This window comes from Bacillus rossius, chromosome 1, assembly GCF_032445375.1.
Source record: "Bacillus rossius redtenbacheri isolate Brsri chromosome 1, Brsri_v3, whole genome shotgun sequence".
NCBI classification, from domain to species: domain Eukaryota; kingdom Metazoa; phylum Arthropoda; class Insecta; order Phasmatodea; family Bacillidae; genus Bacillus; species Bacillus rossius.
The window spans coordinates 313,136,896-313,164,208 of NC_086330.1; the positions used below are offsets into that span (position 1 = coordinate 313,136,896).

The 27,313-nt window shown below is 38.0% G+C and overlaps 1 protein-coding gene across 2 annotated transcripts in view; it reads right to left on the reverse strand.

Moving 5' to 3' along the window:
* Positions 1–27,313, reverse strand: part of LOC134527916 (apoptosis-stimulating of p53 protein 1) — a 1,064,179-nt gene that overhangs the window by 119,110 nt on the left and 917,756 nt on the right. For both annotated transcript variants that reach the window (XM_063360949.1, XM_063360948.1), the window contains one exon: positions 4,609–4,882. In XM_063360949.1, coding sequence (XP_063217019.1) covers positions 4,609–4,882 — 274 coding nt within the window. The remainder of the gene's footprint in view (positions 1–4,608; positions 4,883–27,313) is intronic.

Below are 27,313 nucleotides of genomic sequence, written 5' to 3' on the forward strand. Positions count from 1 at the left end.
GTAAGCCAATTAGATTAGCAGTGGCGCCTCGCACTCCCCTCACTTTTCCACACTTCTCTAGCGAGTACCCATTGAGCCCTGACATTCTCTGAGTATCTCGTGAGTTCGGCACATTCTCAGAACTCCTTATGCTTGAAGTGGCGTAACTAGAACGCCATTGTTCCCGGAGCTGCAAGTGTTAAGTCCGGGTTTCTGATAACGCGACATTTGGAAATTGGGGGGGGGGGGGGGGGCGGTTCGAGATCTATCCATGGAAGCACTTGGCAGCATATACATAAACGAAGAGACTGATCTGCAAGAGCAGTGAAGGGAAGAGGGCGAGTGACCCCCTGCGAGCGATAACCGGGTGACGAGCGGGCTTCGTGTGCGGAGACCGGTTAATCCGGGACTGTGTTGTGTTGTGTGCGCGGCGGACGAGTGAGGACTGAGAGACAGTGTGTGGAGACAAGAGGTGCGCGCTAAGAGCCGAGCAGTAGGGAGAGACACTGTCGAGACCAGCTCCAATGGGGAGGGTGAGTTGTGGACCTACTGAAAGTGTGATACATTGGTGGAGAGAGAGTTAAATTTTTATAATTTGATGTAAAGAGTTAATTTTAGCTTATAAATAAAACTTAATTTATAAATTGGGTTATCCTTTCTGGAATTGTTTTCTCCAAACGTGTGTAATGTGTGTGTGTGTGTGTGTGTGTGTGTGTAGGTGTGTGTGTGTGTGTGTGTGTGTAGGTGTGTGTGTGTGTGTGTGTGTGTAGGTGTGTGTGTGTGTGTGCGTGTTCCTAGTACGATTTATTTATTGGAGTCTTCCAAAAAAACAACACATATTTTGAAATATGACTGGAAAAGTTAAATACATTTTGAGATTTTTAATAAAATAACTAGGTACAATGTGTAAGCCTTTGCTGAGTATATAAGCCTTTGCTGCGTTTAAATCAGTGAGATGATTGTCATTAAATCTGCAGTGGACATGAAAGCACTCTGGTGTAATGAGAAGCTTCTTAGCCAAATAAATTATTATTGTTTCAAATCTTTTCAACTACTTTATCTTTAGCATATTCAGAATATTACAATACCCACTGACTTATTTTATTATTTAGTTACATATTCACCACAAACTGTAGAGTCAGGTAAGTACAACCAAGCAAAATATTTGCAGGTTAATGAAATTGACTCTGTCCCAAGTCACAAGTTTGGAAGTTGGCCTTATATCATGTTAAATGGCAAATGTATTAACCAACTATTTAGCGCATTAACAATAGCTCGAAAATACGTGGCATCATGTAAAAGAGCATTTACGTCATTACCTAAATAAGAAATCACAGACTGTTGAGTAGACGGCTATAAATCTAGGCAAATATTGCAAAAGGTCTCATGTTAAAACATGTGGGTGAAAGATGGATCAGTTGGGAATAAGGCAAGTGGGAGTGAATGTGAAATATGTGGTGTAGATCAAAGTAAAGAAAACTGCGTGAAATTTCTTTTGTGAAGAGTCGTAGAAGTTATAGGGTGGATAGTGAGATTAGAGCACATAGTTATACCATGAGATACGTCGTGCCTCGACTCTGACAGGGCCTGATTCACCTAATAATTACAGTTTACCCTTGTGTAGTACTAATTGATGAATTCTATAAATTATCATATTTATTAAATTAACTACTTATTCGCGAACTGGACTCTATTGGCGATGGCACTGTGCGTGTGTCGAGCTGGCTAGTGTGAGTTAGCCCGTGTGAACTTGGCTGTGTGCGGTTCTTTAGTTCCTCTGAGCACCGCACGAGGGAAAGAGCGCTGGCAGCTCAAGAAGAGAAAATGACGTCACTCAACGAGCGTCTTGTGAGAAACGACGAGTGCGTTACGAGTCTACAAAAAAAAAAAAAAAGAGAAACGAAAGAGTGTGCTTGAGAGGGAGAAAAGTATGATGAACAACTACGACTTGTGTAACGCGACCGTAGCCGTAACGACGTGTCCCCGGCCGGGTCAATGCACGCCGTGGGGACAGAGAGTAGCAGCGAGTCGACGGTCTGCAATGACCGCACACAAGAATGTAGCATTAGCTTTATCACAAGCAGGTCTCTTTGGTACAGGCTGTATGCCCGCGTGACCCTGCTCCACACTTCGACATGTGAGACGCCACCTCAGATGTCAGCTCTCGAAGACACCCTTTCACAGACATCGTGATTCAACGCTGGTCAATTCTATTCACTTAAGCAACTAACCAGTGCTGGCCTGCAATTCGGAGAACAAATCGCTCGTAATTGTAAAATCTCCTCTTCAATTCTTGCTGAAGCGAGTACACAGCCATGCGCCGAGCATGCCCTGTCAAGTAGGATGAGATCAAAGAAAAGTAATCCAGCCAAAAAACTTTCATAAACTATGTTACTCTTACAAGATTTTTTAAAATCAAATGTATTTTAAATACATATATTTAGTTATAAAGTTACTTTTTCTAACTTAGTACGGGGCCCCGCATTGTACATGTAAATAATATGTACACTAGAATGATGTGGCCCTTGTCATGGCTACAAGTAACAGATTAAATCTGTCACTACGTTTAGAGCCTATTATTTTTTACGTATGTGTTTTAGCATTGGTATCGTTAATGTACGTTTTAATGTTGGTTTTTTAGTTATCTTTTATAAAGCAGCTCAAAGCTAGGTAGGTAAATACAAATTTATATACTCGGCAGTCTCATTATTAATTTTGAATTATGATCAGTTTGTAGTCTTTATAATTTACGCTAGGTGTTAATAATCGATGATATAGCTCCGGAAGGTGTCGATAGCAGGCGCTAGTGTATCGGCGACGACCCGCGGGGTGGCGACAGTGCGGCGAAGAACAGAAACAACTGACTGTGACGTGAGTCATCGGAAGAGCGCTCGCACGGCGGCGGGACTCGTATTGTGTGCGGCGACGCGACAGCGTGGGTTGAAGACCGGCTCACGCCCATTTGCGTGCGCTCGTAACGGTCATCGGAATCACGGGCGACCATTTTGCAAGCTTTGACCACACGTGCGGAAGATTATGGTCGTACATGTTTATAGCGGCCAGTTTCCAGCGCATACGGACGTACGCATTTACTCTCCGATTTCGGAGATAAAAACTGTAAATTACCAATTTCAATTTGATATTGCTTTACTTCGCCGATGATTCTATGGACAATCATTGCTGCAGGCGGGAATGTGCGAGAAAGCCTAACTAATGTCACGGCCCGGCGTTATCGCTGTCATCGGCAACAGTACGTCGGACCCAATTTGAATATTTGCGTGAGCATTTAGTTAAGCCACCATGTCAATGCTTGGACAGCGCAGTCGTCTGTGAGCAGTTGCATTTGACTGTTTTACGCCCGTGCATTTTGTCAACATCGTTAATTGAAATTTACCTGAACTGTGCATTTTTCTCAAGGAAAAATACATCGCATATAAACAGTAAATGCATTTAGTAAGGAAAAGAACTGTGATAAACGTCTAGCAAACTTAATTTGTTTGTTAGGAAAAAAAATATAGTAATTTTTTTAATTGAATAATATCAGTACATTTTATTTTAAAGTAATAATCGTAACGTGGGTATCCTGTACATGCTTTCAGATCTATTTATTCATGACGTTAGTAGTTCAGCTGTCTATTTCAATAACTGGAATATATTGGCAGCCATTTGGAAATTTGTTGGAGTAAACTGTGCTATTTTGAAGTTAGAGTTTAATAAATATGAGATTAATGATAAAATAAATAATATTTGTGCACTCATTGGTAAAGAAAATGGTTTACATCTATCCCAGTTTCCAAGCAGTTTTCCTCTTAATAACTCTGCTACTTTGTTTTGAGAAACAAGCTTTATTTCATTCCGTATTTCGGGGGGAGTTGCGTATTTAGGGCTGAAGTTATTTCGTGAAAATAACCTGTAATAATATTTTTGCTGGCGACTCCTGACAGAGAACGACGAGGTTGCGAGCCGCTGTTGCTGGTTAGGGAAATTTGACCAACAAGGTGGGCCACATAGTTAAATGTTACACTGTCGTTTAAGTGGATAGCTATAGCGTGAGGCTGCATTATTCCACTGCACACAGACTCCCGCAGAATTCAATAACTATCACCTCCTTTAAGATTATTTCAGAGTTTTGACAAGCAGTACATATCATGAGATAGTAGAAAAATAATATGAGTAAGTATGTGTGTTTAAAAGGTATTGTATAAGTGAGTGGGGGTGGGAGCAGAATTTGGGTTGGAAATTCAATCCTGTATATCCCTTATTTATGTCATATGTAGGACTAGTTTATAATAATCTGGCTGTAGACAATACTCGCCACTGTTAACATCAGCTGATCGCAAGACAAATGATGCCACTGTGGGTAGAAGACTAGTATCGGACTACATCCATATCCAGCATGTGCAGGACACAAGGGTAAAAAGAGTGTGTGTGAGGAGGAAGTGAATGAAACTCGCTGGGCGAGGTGTTGTTGAGCTTGCAGCGGTCTGCAGTAAGGATAGCGAAGACGAGAAGGAGGCAGCAACTCACTGAACGAGGCGTTGTTGAGCTTGTGGTGGTCTAAGAGGAGGGCAGGGACAGTGACAACACTACGCTAGGCGTGGCGGAGCAGAGCAGGGGGCAGTAACTCACTGAGCGAGGCGTTGTTGAGCTTGTGGTGGTCGACCTGGCCACGCAGCGCCCGCAGCTTGCGCAGCTTCAGCTCCTGCGCCTCGACGCGGTCCCGCAGCCGCCGGAGCCGCTCGTTCTCCGCCGCCACCTGCTGGTGGCGCGCCTCCTGCTGCTTGAGGTAGCGCAGGCGCTGCTCCTTGGCCGCCAGGAGCTGGTGCTGCGAGTCTATCTGGTGCTGCTGCCTGGTGGCCATCTCCTGCAGCTCGCCCAGGGTCAGCTCCACTCCGTCCGGCAGCTGCAACACGCCCCTGCTCGTGTCACGGGGGTTCGAGTCCCTCCCGAGATACCGCCAAACAACACCCTAGAAGTAACCCAGTATCATCCTTTTCACATACATGCACACATAAACTCTATCACACACACTGAGATAAAGGTTTGTTTGCCTCAACAAAATATGTGTTTGTATGTGGCGAAATAAATATGTTTTGTTAATTCAAACAAATATTTCGTAGTAGGAAAGATTCTGTCGACCCAACGAAATGATGTTGTTCTACTCAAATGTATATTTGGTTAGGCGTAACAAATAATTTTTGTTTCTTACCGAGTTTGGTTAAGCTAACAAAATATTTTGTTCCACCAAGTATATATTTGTTTCGCCATATATGTACAAATATTTGTTTGATTCAAACAAACATTTTTCTCAGTGCAACAAGAGGCAGTGGGTGGCGTTCCGCGGCTTGGAACTCTTCGCGGGCCCTTAGTTCGATGCTCGGCTCTGGCATACGGACCACGAGGCCCGCAATAGTTATGATGACAATACAGTTGGTGACATACTGTGCCTCAGTGTTGTCTGATGAAGCAAACAGTCTGACACACGTCACACACGTCACACACGTTACACACGTCACACACCTCGCGGCACTCGGTCTGCTGCACCTTGTATCGCATGGATTCAAGGGCGTATGCAATAGTCCCATACTACCCGGATACCGTTACAGAAACGGTGAAAAATACGTAAATAATCAATTATTGCGTGTACGTATTTGAATTATTCTTACGCCTTCTGGAATATTATAGGTATTTTAAAGGCTGCTCTGTCCAACGTCAGTTGTCAGCTGGCTGGTTGTTGGTAACTGCCCTTCTTAAGAAGCTTAAAATTACAGACGTACCGACTGCATACTTGTGGTTACAAAAAATACTTCACCGATGATCGCTGTAAACCAATTCTACGAGTATAATCCTGTAGCAACTGGAAATTACGATCGCACTGGCGATGCTGATCCCTTGATACTCGTGTCCGAGCACAGTGTCCTCGGGGAACTCCGGTGTGCAGGAAGGCACAGCGTTCCTGGAGCTTCGTGGCAAGGTGGTTCCGCCGCAGACTCCCGTACAAGGACAACCCGACAACCAGTCCCGGACCGGGGTACGGCATCACCCCTGTGGCGTTCAGCGCCAAATTACAAGTTTTGTTGAACTATTACCTCAGTTTGGCTCTTAGTGTGTTTTGAGTAGCCTTTATTTCTCTAACTTATAGTTTCTTTCAATTTTTTTTTTTGTAATCCAGTCTGTGGACGTTTTATTATTTGTGCTTTAGAAGTAACTAGTTTTTCTTGATAAAGCTGCTGCTGATCCCTTTTTTTTATTTTTCAAGTCGAAACAAACTAAAATTTATATTAAATTAGTATTGAGGTTTGGTTAGTGACTACGTTGTAAAACTAGCTACCTGCGCGTGTGTGTTTGCTGTGGGTACCGCAGCGAGCACTGGCGGCGCCAGGCGACCCCCGTGAGCGCTATGGTTGCAAGCCACGCCTGGCCGTACAGCCCGATGTGTACTCGAATAGTGTTTCAAATAGACACCACAGATAGCGCCACTACAACCAGCCAGTTATTTTCTAAATTCATAGAGAGCGTTAATACTTATTTTTTAAATATTTATTTAAATGTTTATATAAATATTATTAAAATAAAATTATAATTTAATATTATTTTTTTTGTTAAATGTGTTTTTTTAGGTAATGTGTTTTCACCTGAGCGCTTCTATGATAACTGCAGAAAATGATAATTAGCTGGTATAATACAGTCCATAATGTAAAAGAAGAACTGTTTTATAACGAAAGAAAACCCCTATCAGCGTCCTGAAAAGTTATCGAGCATTCTGGCAAAACAAGCCTTGAGGTATTTATTATTATTAGTACTCTACTATGAGAGACTGATAATCATCTAGTGCCTCCGTTTGAGTTAAAATAATAATAATAACCCCACCGTTGACAATTTATTCTTGAAGTGAAACTTTTTTTCTGAGGGGTTAGCAATTTCCAAGCGTTACGAAAATCGTATGAGGGGAAATAGCTATGCATGTGGCGGGAGAACCGGGAGAGGAGGGGAAAATTTTGTTATGTGATCGGGGGAACCGGTACATTGCTCCCGGGTGCAATTGTTATGTGTAACATATCCAATTGTATTTTATCGTGAAATGTTAAAATAGAGTAAGCAGTTGAATGTCTTTTTGATTTGAAACTGCACAATTAACACAATATATATTTATTATTTTGAACAAATGCTTACAAAGCTTGGATATAAATCGGATACGCGATAAGTAGAGACCGGAAAAACTCGCGGATTCATTTCACGATATGATAGAATCCAAACAACTGTACTTTTATATTGCTTCTCTGATTGGCCCACAGTTTATCTGAAGGACTTAAAGCCAATGAAAACCCTTGAACCAAAAAAGTATCGAATCGCAAGCGTCCCAGTTGACACGTCGGTAACCAATGAGCAGGTGGCATTTGCCTGAGTATGTAGGGGATTGTGGAGTCTATCCTAGAGGTCATCCAAAGCGTGAATTTTTCCAGTCTCTATCGATAAGGAACATGGTCTTACTCCCGCCTCAAGCATGAGCGGGAGTCGAGCCGAACCACAGGCTCGCAGCCAGCAGCTATACGTGCACCAGCAGGTAGGACCTGTCGGAGATTGTTGGCATCAGAGACAGATAATTACGAAAATTTCAATATTCAAATTTCGAGTGGTGTGACAGGTATTCATAAACACGCCTGTTTTCACACATTATTGAACTTTATATAGGTATTTACTAGCAGATCCCGGCAGACGTTGTACATCCAATGTTTACTTATTTACCTCTACATATATAAAATTGACGGTTTGTATGTAATCTACAATCTATAAAGCGTTACCCGTGCTGGACACAGGGTGAAATTTTGTCCGCGAGTTAAAGCAAAATGGATAACGCTATTTGACACTGTGGTGGACATAGAGAAATGAAACATAATTGCTGTTTGTATGTCCATGACCTATGAATTTCTGATCAACCATGGTGATCGGTTTAGCAGTTTAGAAGTTGATGCGCTGCAGCGCCATCTAGCGGCGAGTTACAAAAAAAATGGATGGCATAAAAACATCTCTAAAAAAAACACTTCGATGTGCCAACAACTTTCATGGAGATCTGTCAAAGGGTGTAGAAGTTTATCAACGTCATACATACCAAAATCCTATTATATGTATATATATATATATATATATATATATATATATATATATATATGTACTAGCTGACCCGGCAGACTTCGTACTGCCTAATTAAATTGCAATAAAGTCATGTCAAAATGATTTGTAATGTGAAATTTTTTTGTTCCAACATATTTTATAGTCGGGGCTAAAAATTCTCCTGAACAGAACCGTCACCCTGGTGATAGGGTGTTGTGAATAAGAATTATAATTAAATAAAACATATAAATAAAAAGATAAATAAAAAAATAAGTAATCTCTCATAATTGTTAATCATGTGAAACATAATAATTTTTATTTTCATTGTAGTGCATGATTAGATCGGTAATTAGCTTGGTTTGTAGCATTTAGGGTTCTTCTACCTAAATTGATTCGTCTAATAGGAGGCATATCTATATAATAGATTATTTTGTCACATGCAATAATTAGAGATCATAGGTAAATGAACACTGCACAAAATACTATATAGGTAAGAATTTGTTTCGTGTATAAGTTGACAAAAGCAAACTCATTAGGGTAGGTAACCTAAAATCCAAGAAAAAAAAAACACTGACACTGACAGTTTGTTGTTGTTTCAACTTTTTTTTTTAGTTTGATATGACTTGGAGTCAAATCCTTCAAGCCGTATTTAAAATAGGGAAATGAAATAATAAAAACTTAAACTTATGAAATACTTTTGGTAACGCTGTTTTTGTTTGACTGGTGTAATGACTTGAAAACTGATGCATTTTAAAGTAAAACAAAAGAAATAATTTCGCGAAGCCGACCAAATTGAACTATTCGATTTCAGTTTATTTTTTGTTTTGTTTATCTGTGCTCCAACGCACACTGTTTTGATAGATATTATTGAACTTTGTACAGAGGTAATAAAGTGCAAATTGACTCTTTGACGTTAGGAACATACCTACATTGTTTAAACAACAATGAGTGCTCGTTTTAGTTGGAAAACGTTTGTATGGGAAAAAGAAAAGGGCTGGTTTTAGGGTTTTTCCGGCAATTATTCGAATTTTTCTCGCCGTAAAATACATCTTTGATCTTAAACGAACATTTAAAAAAAAAAAAAAATTGGCCAAATTGGTCCAGGCGTTGTTAAGCTATGCGCTTACCAACACATTTTGCGATTCATTTTTATATTATAGGCCTAGATATAAGTAGGCCTATATGTTATTTACTAAATTAAGAGAACTGCAATGGATTTTCAAGTGACCTAGTGTGAGGACCGTTCTGAAAAGTCGTCACAAGCCATGTTAACCGGCGCTATGCATTGTGTTGCGATGCAATGTGTTTCAACCCATCAGGCATCGCCGGACTCGTGGGAGGTGGTGGCGGTGGTGGGTGGTGAGTAGGGATCATTGACGGGATCGACGGGGGCACGCCAGGGAAACCCCCACCAGCCACGCAAGAAACGTCCGCCACGTTTCACGCTCGCAACAAGTACTGGTTCGACCCGCTGGGCAGCAGACCGCTCGACACCGGGGCCGCCAGAGCTGCTAGCGTGACGCAGTGTCCGCCTGTTGCCGCGTCCATTGGATGTCTCTTATTGCGGGCCAGCCGCGCCATTCACTGCTGATACTATCATGTATTTGAAAAGGCAGGCTGATTATGTGCTTATATATATATGTATATATAGCATATAAAACTTATCTTGTAAAAAAGGGCTCAGTTTATAAACGCCAGGGCCACCTTTCTTTTATTGACCTGCGCACGCGATAATCGGTTTTAATGGTTTATTCTGGTAATATTTGACCGTTTGTTAGTATAAAATTTATCAACTGTAAAAGGAAAATGGTTAACGAATAAAATGTTATTCTGAAGGAGCACATGCGAAATATTACTGTTGCTCAAAAACGCCACGAGTTTTATTGATGATATGCTAGTTCCATTCGACCTGGATACATTTTCAGAAGTGGAAGTGACAACTTAAAAGTGCACATGTGACCTTCGATGACAAACAAAAATTATAAAGTGACAAACCTTTGTCCAAACTGTAAGAAATTTTCGTAAACAGTTGGAAATATTAAGGGAAACGCACCTTTAATCCACAGCACCCTGCTCCGCGTGTCTAAGACGGATATCCCTGCAGTCTTCAAATACGGCACTTCCTGTATCTTTCTGTGTCTTTCTGTGTTCTTCTGTGTACTTCAGTGTCCTTCTGTGTTCTTCTGTGTCCTTCTGTGTACTTCAGAGTCCTCCTGCAGTCAAGCAAGGACACTCCCGGGGAACACGAGGCATTCTTTGCCGGTGAAACACGAAAATGCTCGTTGCTATTACAGTCCCACGCCATCTGCACGTAACGAAACGCGAAGTCCGAAGGTACAGCGCACATCAATAGAATACGCACAAGTTCTAACACAGTTGAAATCCCTCAACATGAAATAAAACTTCTACTATTCAGATTTAAATTTTTATTAATGCCACATTTTTCAACTTTCACTTCACATGAGACATGAAACGAAAAGTTTAGTGAAACAAAAATGTTGATAATTAAATTTACTAGTTTTATTTTTATTTGATTCAAAAGTCTCGTCAGTTATATATACACATGTACGGCTACTTATAAAAAAATATCTAAGGTAAAACAGCCTGGATGAATGCACAAAAGCTTCACAAACAAACAAAAACTAAGTCCGTAAACAGTATCATACTATAATTGTAAGAAACAAGCAAATTTCTTTCTTAGCTTTGCTTTACTGAAGAGCAAATTTTCTCTAGGAGGTATGCATAAAATACGAGAGGAACGTGAATGAGAAATAAAATGGCGAGGAAATATGTTTGGATTGTCTGTTTAAGGCGCATAGCGCAGTGCACGGCAAATATAACAGCAACGAGGGAGTTAGTTTCTCTTTTTACCCACAAAAGAAGGCAAAAGGCGGGCTGGAGAGCGAAGGAATGCGGGTGGAAAATATTGAAGAGAAACGTCGTTAAAACTTTTCAAAACAGCAGTATGTAAAAAAGAAAACAGGAAAGTAAAGCTACTGAGGGCGGGAAAAACTTTATAACTCCTCGCAAGCATGGAGGGTTTTGGGAATACCTTCAGGTCGGGTCATCGAAATTACTGCCCAATCTGTTTGCAACATTTACATCGCGTGGTTGTTATTTTTATAAAATGATTACTCACGTGTGCCAACGAGCGACCACTTTAGCCTTCTGTAATGGTAACAATTAACGATGACGTAACAAAGAAATGCAGTACTTTTTTCAAAATATTTATGATTTACTGTACATCTAAATCGGACATCAGTAACACATCACTGATAAAAATAAGTTTCATAACACAAGAGAAAATTTCTATTTTTTTTCGAAACAAATGCAACTTATTAAAGGAAATAACAAAAACTCACGAAACAAACTAATTAAAAAAAAAGTCACTGGTTTTCTTGTACGGATTCAAAGTGTAGAATGCAGGTATATAAGCTCAGCTAAAGAATTTTAAAATTTCAATAAAACATGTGAACTTTTAAGAGTTTTACTCGCTGCTATTTTTCACGCGTTACTGGATCATAAAAAGAATAAACAAAATACTATCGAATATACTTATTTCCTAATATTATTTTTAACTCTGTAAGTAAAATTATAATTTTCTTGGGTGGTAGAAGCAGGGTTTAAAAAACTTTGAGGACTTACATACATTTGAAATGTTTACTTAATAACTTTATGCTGTTCAGTTTATTTTAAATGCATTATATGTCACATTAATTTACATGGTAAATTTAAATAATATTTTTTATGAAACATTGCAGTACACTATGGCTAACAAAACGCCCTTTAAGTGTTACTGCAAAAAATTATTATCTAGTAATAGGATATGGAGATATTCATTAAAATACCTATATTTGCGTGGTACTATTCATATTTCAATGAGTTAATTGTACACAAAACTGGAAATTGGTTACAATTTTTATAAATATTTTTGGAACATGATAAATAAAATATTTTTTAGAGAGAACCACACTCGGTAGCATAAAACCAAATTTGCCTGTGCTGGACAACATAAAGAATTCTGGATATTGGGTGGGTTGCAAAGTTTAGATATACAAAAACCGATCAACAAAATACTTGACAAAAACAATTTTCTAGTAGGCAGTGGTCTGACGAAATTGTACTACAAAAATATTATTGTATCTCATTTCTCAATTATGGACATAAAATAAGTTATCATTCGAGATAACTAATTCTTAATGTGTAATATATAACAAACTATAAAAAAAACTCCTTGAGTATACAAACAATTGTTTTGTGTTGCCGCAATATACTTGGCCAATCAATTTAAACAAAACGTTTAAAATTAATTTGTTACGCTTGTGGTTTTGGGCAGAGTAACGCCTTGAAGAAGGGGGGGGGGGGGGGACAGATCTGTTTAACCGGCAACAAACCACAAGCCTAGCAATTCCTTCATAAGCCGTTAAAGCCTCCCACTGTTAGTAATATATATTTTAGGTAAAATAGAAATAATAAATTACAATTTATATGTAAACTTAACAGAAACCACAGCTTAGCTTACATACGTTTATTTATAATATCCGAAAAAGCTCTCAACCACATAAAAAACATGATTTTTCTTTAACATTCAAACAAGGTTCACTTCACTCGGATACAAATACTAAACAGCTGGAAATCGCACTGAAGTATCTTAAAGGATCTACCATGTTATCATCCTGTCATTTGAAAACATTATTTATACAACTTCAAAAGCACATAAATAATTTCAGAAGAGTTAAAGGGGTATGTTAAGACTAACATTAAAAAAAATAGTTTGTGTACTTATGAATGTGCGTTAGAAGTTATCCTTATTTGGTGTAGTAAAAAAAGTAACTTTAATTTTCCTTGCAAATAATAAATAGAAATAAAACGTCTGGAGTGATATTACAAATACGATTGGTAAATTATAAATTCATTCAAATTACATAAATTCCAAGAACTGACTTTAATTTTGCATGAAAAGAATTAATAGAAATAAAATAACAAAAAACTGGAGTGATACTATGAATACAGTTAGTAAGGTATAAATTCAATCAAATAAAACATTTAAATAAAAACTCAGTATTCAATATTCATATAAACACACGTATAAAAGTAATTACTTTTTCAGTCAAATAATACAGACAAATTTTAATTAATAATCAATTATAATGCAAATAAATTATACAATCGGAAACATAAACTCACTTAAAACCTCTTGAGAAAGTTTATAAAAAGAATTTATATCACAAATATTCAGAATAAATAAATGCTTTTGATGATATAGACCAGTATCCAACATCAATCACTAAAGTATAATATTTAAAAGCACGTATATAATTTTTAGTTTTACTTTTTTCAACCTGTGAAAATTTCGTTTGCATGGTGCGCGCGCATTGCGAAAATTCACTGACATAATTTTTTTCTTCATAACGTGCCTACATAAGTATAACTTCAAAAAAACTATAATCACGCATTTGTTTTCCTGAATGCAGGCAACAACATGCTGAGCAGGTATCAAAGTCGGGCAGACCCAGCAGACAGGAACACCCACGATGTCACCAGGGTTGTTGTTGCGGCACGCACAGCGTCGCTTCCACGAGCACAAGAACACGCGCTATGGCACGCGCCTCGTTGGCGCGTGGGGACTCGTAGAGAACTGTTCTCGGCTGGCGGCAACCCCGCACGAGCAACTGCTACCACTCACGTCGCTCGCTTCGAGACGGCCGCGCTCTCACGACGTCTTCACGACTTTCAGCAGCTATGTGAGCGTCTTACTCACCTCCTATTTTAACACAGAGCAACCCCGTACACGATCAACAACTTTGCGCAATTTGTTAGAATTTCACTATTATTGAACGAAAGCTTGAACGAGTAGTAATTTTTTCTGCGCAATAGTTATTGTGTCACGTGTACGGTATATTGCGCAATATTTTTAGTCTACTGTTTTACGCACGCGCATTTTTTTTTTGCGGCGATAATGGCTAAATCTGCGGTGAAAGAAAAAGAGCAGTAATCCAGGCGCTACGTCGTTTGGAAGGCATTCATTACTATACACCGGCCTTTTCCTCAACCACTCCTTAGTCCAGATTCGATGGCTTTCGTTTTCCTACCACATTTTTTTTTTTTTTTTTTACTGGACACAACTATCCTGTCTTCAGAGGAAACACTTCTCTGATTTTTTTTACTACCTTTCTTTAAAAGTTGCAATTTTTCAAGCAAAGCCAGAATAGGAGGATTTATTCAGTGGTCAAACGTAGGTAGGTAAAAACTATTACTCACGCAGAACGCTGAATATTTTACTAAAATCCATCGTGTGTACTGAAAATAAAATTTATTCGGAAGACAATTTTTAAAACATTAAAATTACCCCATTAAGAATTTGGTACTATTTTGAACGAAGTTTTTAATACTCATTGTTCTATTGATATAGGCTTAAATTATATATATATGTGTAAAAATTAAAATTTCACTGAGTATGTATAAACTGAACCACTAATCGTTAACTGTTCGTAGTGACTGTGAGGCGGAGCGCGCGTGCCGTTCCCAGCCTCGCGTGAGCGTCTCGCCGCCTCCCTGTCCTCGGTATTCTTTTGTTTCTTCAGCTATCGCCGGGAAACAACAGAACGAGAAGCAAACAACGGCCGGCGTGATTCGATCGGCGCTCGTCCCACTTCGCGCCGCAAAGCAAACAAGCGCCGGTGTCTAGTGTGTGCGCTCCCTCGCCCGCCACGCCTCGGGCCGCGCGTCGCTGCTTTCAGTTTATATTATTCTTTGTTTGTCTGGTGTTCGGTTGAAAATACGGACATAAATGTGTCGGTCAATACCTCATACAATTCATGACTGCGCATTGGGGAGGGGGGGGGGGGGAGAGATCAAAGTTTTTATTGCCACGTGTAATGAAGCGATTCTACCGGAAATTTGAGCGTGGGCGTTTATACAAAATGACATCAGGATCAGAAGCGCAAACCTGTTGGATTAGCAATTTCGCAGATTACCACGGAAATTTCTGTGGGGGGAGGGAGGCAATTTTAACATAGATTTTACTGATACTATCAACACACGTAAATATAGTTCTACTAGAATGACAATAATTTTTTTAGCTCTATAAGTAAGTATTTTTTATGGATTTCTGTGGCTCTATTTAAACAAAAATATATTTGGCCACCATGTTTTAAATAAAGTGGAACATGTTATTAGATTTTCAGAATTTACCCTTAAAGATTTTACATCAGTCTTAAAGTTCCATGTATCACACATATATGTATTCTATACTTTAACAATTTCCCCCAATCTTTACCATTTCCTTCTGGACCCTTGGCGATGAGGGAAGTGTAATTTCAGTACATAATTTAAAGTAGTAAAGATGACTCTGAATGCAACTTTAATAATCTCACATAAACACATTTAAATACCAATTTTGATAGTTGAATACATAATGACTTGAGTTGGCAGTATCATGAAATATGGATGCATATTTATTTTTATCAAAATATATTCTTCATTTATGGGTTTGAGTGTTTTTAAAATTATAACATACCTACTGATTTTCAAAGAATTTATTGATTATCCCACTGGTAATAACTGAAAATATTTTCCGAAGAAAGGTGAACTAACAACGATTTTTTTTTTTGCTTCTGCAGTCTACCCTTTATTTAGTCTCACAGCAGCACCACACCCGTAGCCAGTTTAGAGACTCCTGGTGGCGAACGAGCGGCATCCCTGATGGATAGGCAACCAGCGTAGGAGGCACAGGCGAACACCCAGGAGTTATGCAACCAGCCACACCAATATCTGCAATGCAGATATTTTTGAATAAGACGTTCTGATTGGTTGTGACTCATTGCGGCACAACCATCCGCGGGCCAGCAGTATAAGCAGGGCCGCGGTAGCAGAAGACGGCACAAGTCACCGACTCTAGCGTCACTGCAGAAAGAAGTGAGACAAGACACCCGAACGAGAGAGACAGAACCAGACGTAACGAAGAGCGATTTTCACGCAAGCGGAAGACGCATCGGGATATTTACGCAGACGTTAGCACGGATCAGTCAGACGCCGAGGAACGAGAGACGTTAAGAAGATTACGCAGTGACGTAAGACGTAACGCCAGAGCACAGTGACCGTCAGCGGGCTGCTTAGTATCGCTGTCCGACGGGGAAGGAATCGGCACAAGACTGAGCGGCGCTAGAAAACTCCAGGGGCCTATTCCACCAATAAACTTTGCAACTTTTCACTTTGCACTTTGCACTTTTCTTTCTTACTTCTGTTCCACGTAAATTAGAATTCGCAAAGCAAAAATTGAAAAGTGCAAAGCGAAAAGTGCAAAGACTTTGTACTTTTGAACGTGTTTCTGTTCCACAATAATCTCTCTCTGCATAACTCATCTATAAATATTTGCAAAGTTTTCAGAGGTTTTGAAAATATCATTTTGCTTTTGCAGTTTAACTTTTTATTGTGTGATCTTATTTAAATAATTTGTTTGAGGTGGTTAAAAGTGTTGTTTGTTATAAATTTAGCATCTAAGTAATTATTTAATTTAATTTAATGTGGTTGAGAGAAATGTAAACATAGGTAGTAACATAAACACATAACCTACAAAAGTAAAAGAAGGAAAATGAGGAGGCGTATTTTATTGCATTCAAGTGATGAATCTAATGAAGATGACAGAGTTCCAGTGAGGAAAGTGTACAGATTAAGAATAAATTTAATGATTGATAATGATATATTAATTGTGCTTTTAAAAGAACTCAGTTCATTCCTTTTCCTACTGTTTCTGTGTTACTGTACCTACTCGAGAAACTTGCAAATAATATATATATTTTTTTTATAAGTTCTAATACTGCTAATTTTTTATGCACAACTTCTATTTTCTTACTCATCATGCACTCTATAACCTACAAACTAGGCAACAGTAATGTAAACAATGAATAAAATAATGAAAAGACTTTGCAGACTGACTGTAGGAATGCAAAGAGGTTAAAAATTTTGGTGGAACACATTTACTTTGCACTTTTCAGTTATATGGAAAGTGCAAAGTGCAAATTGAAAAGTTGCAAAGTTTATTGGTGGAATAGGCCCCTGGTGACGTCAGAACGTGTAACGAGGTACCACAAGCATCAAACTTGGCCCTCGGACGACGAGTTTTGCAGAAACGCCAGGAGACGAAGATCCAAGCCCTGTAACGAGTCAGAAGCAGTCGCAACAAAGCTGACGTCACCGGCTGCACCAGGGGAGAGGAGACACCAGCTCGTTCCGAAGAATGGGTGGAGTGCAGCCGCCAGCTCAAGAGGTGCAGCAGTTTCTGGGGGACCACTTGGGGCCTCTGTACAACGAGCGCCTTCGGAGCCCAGGCGGGTGTAGCTGAAGTCCCTGCTCCCGGCGAACATCGCGACCCCAGGGGCCACGTCGCGAGCGCGACTCGCCCGAGTTCCGAGCAGCTGCCAGGGAGGACGACATCAGTGGTGGCGTGGTCAGGGAAGGACTGCTGCGGCAATTACAAGGCAAGTGACGACGAATACCTGTCCGTTAGCATCAGCGGGGTTTTACGTAAACGAGTCCTACATGAAAAGTTAAATTTACAGTGAAAGGAAATAACTTTTGACATTATTAGTACAGGAAGCAAACTATACTTTGAAATAAATAATATTGTAAATCAATTTTTAGTTGTTAATATATTTTGTGCCTGCCACATTGTCTGTAACGTAACTTTGAAGAAACAAATGAGCCTTTTTTTTTTGTGAAATAAGCATTAAGCCCGTTAATAAATTTTCACAGTTTGTAGTAAACATTATTTTCTTACACCTTGTCGCAACGCGGAATGTGTAGGGTTGAGAGGGACACATAAATTTAATGTCATATGTTAAGCTGGCGTCTGATTTAAATAGTTTAACCCTAAGTGTTTGGATATCACCAAACATAATTTTGTTTGCAGAAAAAAAATTGTTTGTGAAAAGCTCCCTTATGATTACGTACATGCAATTTGAACGCGAAATGAATTTTAAGGGCAAATATTAATTTTGTAATATTATCCCGTTTCAGTCCCTCGTGTGAACGAGCGTTCGAGCCATCAAACCCCAATGTTTTGCTGTCGACGGACAACCTCCTCAAGTTCATAGATCACTGTTCACATGTGCGGCTTTGAGATATTTGTAACCCGAACAGGGAATGAGAATGATTGTGAATAAATCTTACTTAGCATACTTCACCTTGATAACTTTTTTTCAGTTCATAAAGAAATAGGTATAAACCCCGACACTTCAGGTTCACCCTCATTATCTTCATTGCAATACCTAAGTGTACATTGTTGCTATTACGCAAGCAACATGCATTGCAATATTACAAGCATGTATTTACCTGTAAAAGTAATCGCTGTCAAAGTCTTATATTTTTAATTTTGCATTTATTTCTTTCTTCTTTTAATATGTTTCTTCCACCATTTCTTATGACGTCGCGCACCTGACTATCATGGTTCTTAAGAAGCCAGTTGGAATTTAAAAATAGCTCCTTTGTAGGATAATCAGACATCTTAAATAGTTCTCAAAAACAATTTACAAACTCCCCCCACCAAAAAAAACACTATTTTTAACAATGACCTTAAAATATTTTACTATTCTAGACAACAACATAAAATAAAAGGTAAGTTTTCTACTGCGCAATTATTACTGTAACCAAAACAAAATAATTAGTGAAATACATACCACATAACACAGTATCTCAATGCATAACTGTTCATAATCTGAAATATACAATTTGAAGGGGTCAGGCCTAACAGCTGTGAAGAATGAAAAAAAAAAAACAAAAAAAACATAAGTTTGGTTTTCAAATCATAGACAGAACAAATGTATTTCAAAACCAATTTTAATAAATGATTCTAACACTCGTAGCGCATGATACATTGTGGCCACATTTTAAAACTGGTATATTAAAAACGCACTGATATGATTAGTAGTAGTATATAATAACCAATCCAAACTCTGGGTTCTGGGTGAGAAGCCTGGAGCCAATCCGCCAACTTCGATTGTGACGTTTCGGTTGTCATCTAGGATGACCTTGATTTTTGACCTTGACTTTCAAAATTTGCCATAAATAACTAAAGGATTCCCCAAAATTTGCCAAACATTCGCCAAAATTCACCAAAATTTCCAGTTTTTTAGGAAATAAATACGCCAAAAAATCTTAAAAAAAAAAAAAAAATCTTTATTTCGAGGGGAAATAATTTCCCGTTTTAGTCCTCAAAAAAAAAATAACGGCTTGAAAATTCTTCAGAGCGGCTTAAATTCCTCATGAGCAAGCCGCACTAAGCCACCGTGGTCATGACCTAGACCATTACGATGACATTAGTGGCGGGAAGTCAGTCTTCAGCGGCTTCCGTGGTTTAAAGATCCATCGCCATTTTTTTTTGTTTTCTCCGAGTTCAAACCGAGGACTCCATTACGTGTTTTTATAAATATTTTTTTAAAAAATACATTAAAATATTTTTTATTAAATGTAAATTTATTTATGAATTTCTAGCTAAATAATTACGAATTTTCAAGATGACGGACGTGATGTGTTAGTTTTAAAAAGGCTGAACATATTTATTATATTTTATTTTATGATATTATAAATTTTAGAATTGTCCCCGATTTTCTATCACAAAAAATACCGATTGTCAAATAGTGGCCATTACGAAAAGTGTAACGGTGACGTGATAATAAAAATGGTTGCCTTGACATCCTAATGGTCGAGGTCATGACCTCGGCGGCTTAGTGGGTCTTGCTCATGGTAAATTTAAGCCGCTTTACGGGATTCAAGCCGTTGACTTTTTTTCAGGGCTGAAACGGGAAATTTTCCTTCAAAATAGGAATTTTTGCTTGAAATAGGGATTTTTTTTCCTTTTATATTTTGAGATGTATTGGCGGATTTGTTTCCTAAAAACTGTACAGATTAGCAAATTTTGGCAACTTTTTGGAAAATTTTGGAGGTCAAGGTCAAAGGTCGATGAAATACAATATGGCTGCCGTGACATCGCAATCCAAGATGGCCGATATGTTCCATGCTTCTCACCCAGAACCCAGGGCTCGGACCGGCTATTATACACTACTATTAATGATGGATTAATGGATGGATGATGATGGATGAATGATACAACGATGATCAATCTGTTAGCGAGAGTGGTGGTGACTAGGTTCTCTTGGCAGAACAATTAGCAATTGGTTTTTAACGCATTTCGCAGTTCGGCGATGAAAAAACTTCAAAACACCTAGTCCTAAACCAGAGAAAGGAATTTTCCTCATGTTAAGATTCTCGGCGCTGCCCAAAATAGAACCGATGACCTGTGACCTACCAGACCTGGCATAATTATAGAATATGAATGATGTAAATGTTTCAAGTTATGCCAGTTTCTGAACATGGTGGCTTCATTTAGGTAAATAAAGTAATAAAAAACATTAATACATATTTTTTTCTTGTTAGTTTTTATTGAGGTTGTAGTCTAGTGAAGATTTCTGGATTGCTGCAGATGAACAATAATTTTTTCAATGTTAAGTTAAATTCACTTTGTTAAAATGATTTGATTTCATAACTTGCTTGCATAATTTAGTTTCATGAGCCGTTTGTAATAGTATATTCCCGTAGTTATGAAAATGTTTTGGTTTGTGTTTTTATTATATCTTAGAAATGTCTTCTTTGTATTGCAAGTTAGGTATTCAGTGATATCCATTTTTATTTGAATGGTTATTTAAAATTAGAAAACATGGAAATGGTGATTCAATTTGTAATTAAATTTTAAAAACAGATCTTGGTATTTCTTGTTAGAATTTCTAAAAATTTGTTTAGCGCAAATTTTTATGACTTTAATTTAGGTTTATTTTTCATTTCTTTGTTTCAAGGTTTAGAAGAGGAATTGTTTAGAGTCATGTGTGCTTGTGTGGCTTGTATGTTATTGTGAGGTAAAATATATTTACTTGTGCATTTCTGGAAGATATTTCGTCTTTCAATAGAAGCTGATGATTGAGGAAAATATAATAAGTCAAATTGTTCAAAAGTGAACTATTTCCTTCTCAGTGAATATTTAAAAATGTGGCTCCTGGAATATAAGGCAAATAACAACCTAAATGAAAAGAATAATTATCCAGGAGAGAGGCTCATCCGAAAAAAGAAAAAGTTGCAATTTATCTTTATCTTCCTGACATTTAGTCTAACCATTATACAAATTGGCATGAAAAGTTTGAAAGTAATATCTTTGTTAAAATATTTAAATTCTCGAAAACATTCGGTTTTATTAACATTTTAAACTTTCGCTTTAGATATTATCTTATCTTATTTCCCATGAGCTGCTACTTTCAACATTTTCCTCAATCTCCAGAAACTCATTAAATTTTTGTTCTCTTCTCTGTTATTTGGGTGTTATTAAAGTTGTCCACTGGGATTCACCCATTTTAGCTTAGGATGGCATTCGTACCCAGTTATAAATTCAAGAAGGCTTGGTCATTAGTGGGTTCATTACTATTTAAAATATTTAGGCCATGTCAACCATTCTAACAAATAATTGAGTTTATTAAAGGGTAAAAAATCAATCTGAGTTAAACAATATTGTCAAACACTTTTCAACTCGAATAAAAATTCAAAATGAAAACTATACATACCTTGAAGATCTCCCTGGTATCGTGCCTTAATGTCATACGTACGTTTCAGCGGTGTAAACTGGTAGTTAACTAATGAGACAACTCTTGCTTTAATAGTGCTAAGATTAGGAATAAATCCTCCTACGCCAGTTATTTTTTTAATTCAACCTGAAATCACTGCCACTAACAAATAAGTTTCTTAAAGACAAAATAGGTATACTCTATTTGCGAAAAATGAACAAAAAAAATTGTGCTAAATTCAATCAAACTTAATAAGCACTTCAGTTGATGCGTTATTATGTTTGTAGCAATAATACACTTGAAAAATGATTGCAAAATGTAAATTAATTTTAGAAATAATATATTATCAATTAGTACACATCTACTGCAGGGGTGCCCACAAGGGAGGAGGGGGGGGTAACGACGCAGACTGCGTCATAAAAATTTCGGGGGGGGGGGGGGGGGGGTGATTAAAAGACGAGAAAAATGTATTATTTACATAATTATAGCTTCTAATGTGAAAATACGTTTATGGTGCTTTGATAATTGAAAGGGATCTTGTAAATAAAATTGGCAACCCCGCACTTTCCTCAACAAAAGCAGTTTGACATCTGTCGGTTCAGGATGGAAATATTACCTGATATGACCAAAATTATTATTAGAAAATCAGTTTTAATTAATGCAAAATGTGATAAAATATAATACTAAAAAAGTATAATATAATAAAATAATTGAGTAAATCATTGAGAAAATGGCATTAAAAATTTGAGAGGGGGGGGGGGCGCATCATTAGGTTAGGGGGGGGGTGAGTCATAGTGTTTGGGGGGGGGGGGGGGGCCTTTCGGTCTACTGACACACTACTGCAAGATATCACAGTTAATAAGGTTTAGAATTTTTAAGAACAAACATTAATTATACCTTGTCTGATGAAGTTGATTTTCTTACTCTCTTTTTGATATTTTCGTAGCAGCACTTTAACTGCTTTGAAGTGCGAGAAATATCGCTGGAGGTAAGTTATTTTTCTCTCAGTTGATTGCACGCCATGTTTTTCTCCTTTGCAAAAACCACATCGGTACACTTGTATTCGATTACTAATAAATTTTTCCTCCACTAAATCTACTAGCAGATTTTTCTCTCGTTCACAAAAATTACAACTTTGCTTTCCATTTTTTATTGCGTTGTCGGGTAATGTACTCGATGCAAAAGCCACGTTAGTTTGTTTACTTGCATCTTGATACATGCAGCCAACTTTGAACAGTTAAAATACCCGTCCAAAACAAAATTATTTTACCAGAAAAAAGGAGTTAAATTATTCCAGCCAATAGAAATAAGTCCAGATGTTCGTCAACACTGTTGCGGCTTTGTACAGTCGAATGAACTTAAGTTCATGCGGTGTTTGGTCAACAAATCCCGGTTTCTTTTAACGCAACGTTCAAACTGCTAATCCTAAGATCACATTTTCGAACCAGAATCGAAGAAACTCATTTGTAGAGTCACAATGGCACAACTGGCAATAAGAGACGGTTTCAGAAACCGGGTTTTCCTTCCTCACTCACACTTTGTATTATACATATCTTCTTTACTGTGATCGCACACACACAATAACACGCCCCAACAGCGATTATCTATTACAGACGGCAAAATTCCCAAAGTGTATATTTAAGCGCGAAACCACAATATGAAATATAGGTATTGTTACTTTTATAGTGTTTATTAAACAAAACAATAGTCATGTTACAAAAAATGTTAGCAATTGTTTAGTAGTACCCAGCTACTTATTATTATTATTAGCCTATGTAAACGGGTAGCGAATAAGAGAGAATTGTCACCAGTGTGTGTCATGTACTCTCTCTGGTTTAATATTTGTAATTAAGTTTTAAATACCATCATTGGACGTGTGCTGCTGTGAAGCATAACGGATACCCTTTCATAATTTTCAGATGTTGAGATAAGCTTACAATCCTATATTAAAATCTTTCTGGTTATTCTTAAAACTATCCGTAAAACAGGTTGCTTAATTCTAAGCAGGTTTTAAAACAAAATAAGAAAACTTTGATTTTATTACTTTTACTGGTCATAACATTAAAAATGTTAAAAAGCAAATTTGGTAATTCATTATAAATGCTGCAGAACAAAATAAAATAAAAAAATACTTTACACATATTTAAATAACTAAGCATATATAATATCTATATAAAGTTTATTTAAAACAGTTCCCCACAGTCGTAAAATATTTACAGTAATTCCAAACTAGACTTAATGTGAATAAACAAGTTATTTCCTTAGCTGCAGAAGAGAACTCAGGGTGACCGCATCGTGGTCTAATTAAAGTTGAATGAATTAGAACCATCGAGGAGGTACGGTAGTATTCACAGCACACAAAGGAATGCAGTACTATAGACCAAAATATACATTTACATAAATTCTGAAACAGAATCGATAAAATTTAAGGGGTAAATTTGGAATGAATATGACTTATTTCACACATCAATCTCATATCAAGACATGACGAGCAGGAATAATTCCGAAATCTGAATTTTTTGTGCGTTGCACAAACACAAACCAGGAAAAAATTTAGAATGAAGACCAGTACTAACAACACCACATAATATGATAGAAAGGTTTTTCGAGACTTTTTCTCTATTCCAGACTTACCCAACTACATCGTGTATCATGACTTCGCCCACAAACAACACTAATGAGCGATGACAAACGAAAGTTCCAATCGGTGGTAACTAGTGTATGAGTAATGGCAGCCCGCGAGATACGTCAACCTCGCTGGACTGCGGAAGGATACAGAAGCGTAGGTAGCGAAGCCGTTGCTAAAATGCGCGCATAGCTTCACTTTGGTAGCCTTAGGGTCAGAAGGAGAAAATAAGAGCCAAAGGCAAGGAAATAGATCGTGTATGAACACAAAGTGAAAGTATGCTGCTAAGTTGCAGAACGATCTTAGGTGCAAGGAGGTAGGGAGGAGGGTTAGTACGAACAAAGAACAGATCTGAAGTGACGATAATTTGACGTGGCAGCGGGGTAATATAATATCAAATGTGCTAAGAACAGCACTGGAGAAACACGAAAATGAACTACCGATGGCTAAAGACGAAAAGCTGTATGCTGACCGAAAAACTGGCTTAAATTTTTAGGCCAAAAAGCTTTAAGCAGTAATTATGGAAACAAAAATAATGTTGAAGCTTTTTAAGATTATTAATTAATACAATTATATGGAAAATTATAAATTAAAGTTTACCATAAAATAACATAAAATGCCCCCAGAGTTGCCCTTTAAATAAAATTATACTTGACTGAAGGGTATACTTTAAGCATGAGAGAGGAACGATTGTTGGCTTGTTTACTGAGTTAGCACGCACTTGCTGCCTCTGGCACCAGCTGCTAGGCATCTAAGTTTAGGAATGGTGTTTATACATTTACTCAGCTACAGTCATTTAAAATACACATTTTATTCAAAATACAAAAAAAAGTTTAAGGAATTTAAAGTTATTTGATAGAGATCTCGCAATATGCTTGTGTGAAGAAAACACAAATGACAATAACTAGTGAACCCTCAAAACATATCAGTTGGAGAAGATATTGGGATCCACGCATGGTGGAACCAGCAGTTACTAAAAGCAAACATGGACAGCCATGAGTCTGAATCGACCAACACCAGGCGGGATGCCGGACTGAATGAGGTGGTTGAAGTAGGGGTGGAGGAGGTGGGGTGAATGCGGAAGTAATCTCCATGGAAAGCTCTCACGAACACCAGGAGCACCGGTGATAGTGGTAGCAGAGCGTGGTTCACGGGATGAGTTGGTAGTGGTAGCAGAGCAGGGCGGGGAGGTGGCAGGAAGATAGACGACGCGCGCACTCGCCACAGAAGCTATTCATCCACGCGGCGGGCGGGGAAGGCTCTCCTGGCATTGGCTCATACAGCCAGGCTGTTATGTATGTGTGATGTATGACATTCGGCGATCATGCACCGTCGTCTCTCTAGACATCCGACAGCTCTTCGTCACCACATGCTCTCGGCACATATTTCTGGCACACTTCTGCAAGTTCTTGCCATGATGAGTTTCTGTTTGAATGCAGCACACTTCCAGTTTAAAGAGCAAGTTTTTATATTTTACTTGTGTTTTGTTTGTAACATTTCGTAGCACATACTGTATTTAAACTTCTGAATTATAATTGGGCATTTTTAACTGTATTTGGGACAGTGAAAAGTTTATATTTTAGTAAGTATTGGTTCCTAAATTCTTGCAGGGATTTTTTTTTTAAATAAATGATAATGATGTTTCCATCACATTTGTAGGAAAACAATATTTTAAAACTAAAATCCTTAAAAAAAATTAAAATTAATGAAGACTTTTCGTTCGTACACCACCTCAGCCCACCTAAAATTACATCACCTGGCGCACAATAACAGTCTGTTTCAAACAAACCTTACTTTATCGGAATTAAATCAATAATAAAATTACGAAGGTCTATGATGAATCTGCACAAATAGCTGGTTCTATCTGTACAAAAAATACTTTCATGATTAGTTAATACACATAACTTTCAACAATCTCTTAAATTCTAAATTGATTATGCAAGATTATTGATATGGGTTAAGAAATATTAGGTATGCATATATTCAATTGCTGTTTAGGTTAATACAATATATGTGTTTTAATTTTTAATTTTTTAGTAATATGTGGCTGTGAATAAATAAATATATACACACATAAAGTTTTGTTTCTGTTATCAGGTATTAAATCTCTTATTGTAACCTGTGAATTTTAATGCTCTGTACACTTACACAAATTCAATTTGTTTTGGAACAATAAAATTGTTGTATTCCCTTACTTTGTATTCTTTAAACTTCCTACTCATTGTAGAGGTGAACGTAAGTAACAATTCTCTCGTGCTACGAAAGGCTTTTCCTTTTATTTAATTGTCAACTGCCTAAACGCACAAGTAATATAACATCACAATTTACTATAAGATATCCTCTCAATATCCACAACCTTAAGGTCAAGGCAACGAGCTCGCTCGCGACGTTAAAGCTAGTGACTACCTCGAAAACAATCGCGGCGCCGGGACTCGAACAGAAAGCTACTGACATTGTAAATACATCTGTATTTACAATTTTATGTAATGTATTTATAGCAGAATTTAGGGTTTCACGATGTGGTATAGTACAGCGGAAAGTCGAATCGATCGCATGATCCAGCTCCTCGAACTATAATAAAAAAAGGTGATCTTAGCTGTGGACAGCCGATACCAGTACATTTCCCTCTGCAAAAACCCGCCACCCTTCCCCCCTTGGACGAAACGAAGGACTGGTCAAAAAGAAAGCTGATAAGCCTTCCTCTCCTTCGCCCACAGTAGAAACGTTTCGGCTGTTCGTGGGAGCGAGAGCGAGATAGGATCGTTGAGCTTCTGCTAGTACCTCATAGATGGCAGGCTGCGGAGTGAGCACCATCTACACCCTCCCCGTCCGAAGGCCATCTCGCCACTGACGCGCTGGAACTAAGCTCCTGACCTCCCTACACAATAAATGTGACCTACAGAGGCATTCAGTCACTTTAGTGATCAACTGATCCCCATTTCATTGTCTTCGGAGCTGTGACCTTTTTTACCGCGCACTTTTTTACCGCGCA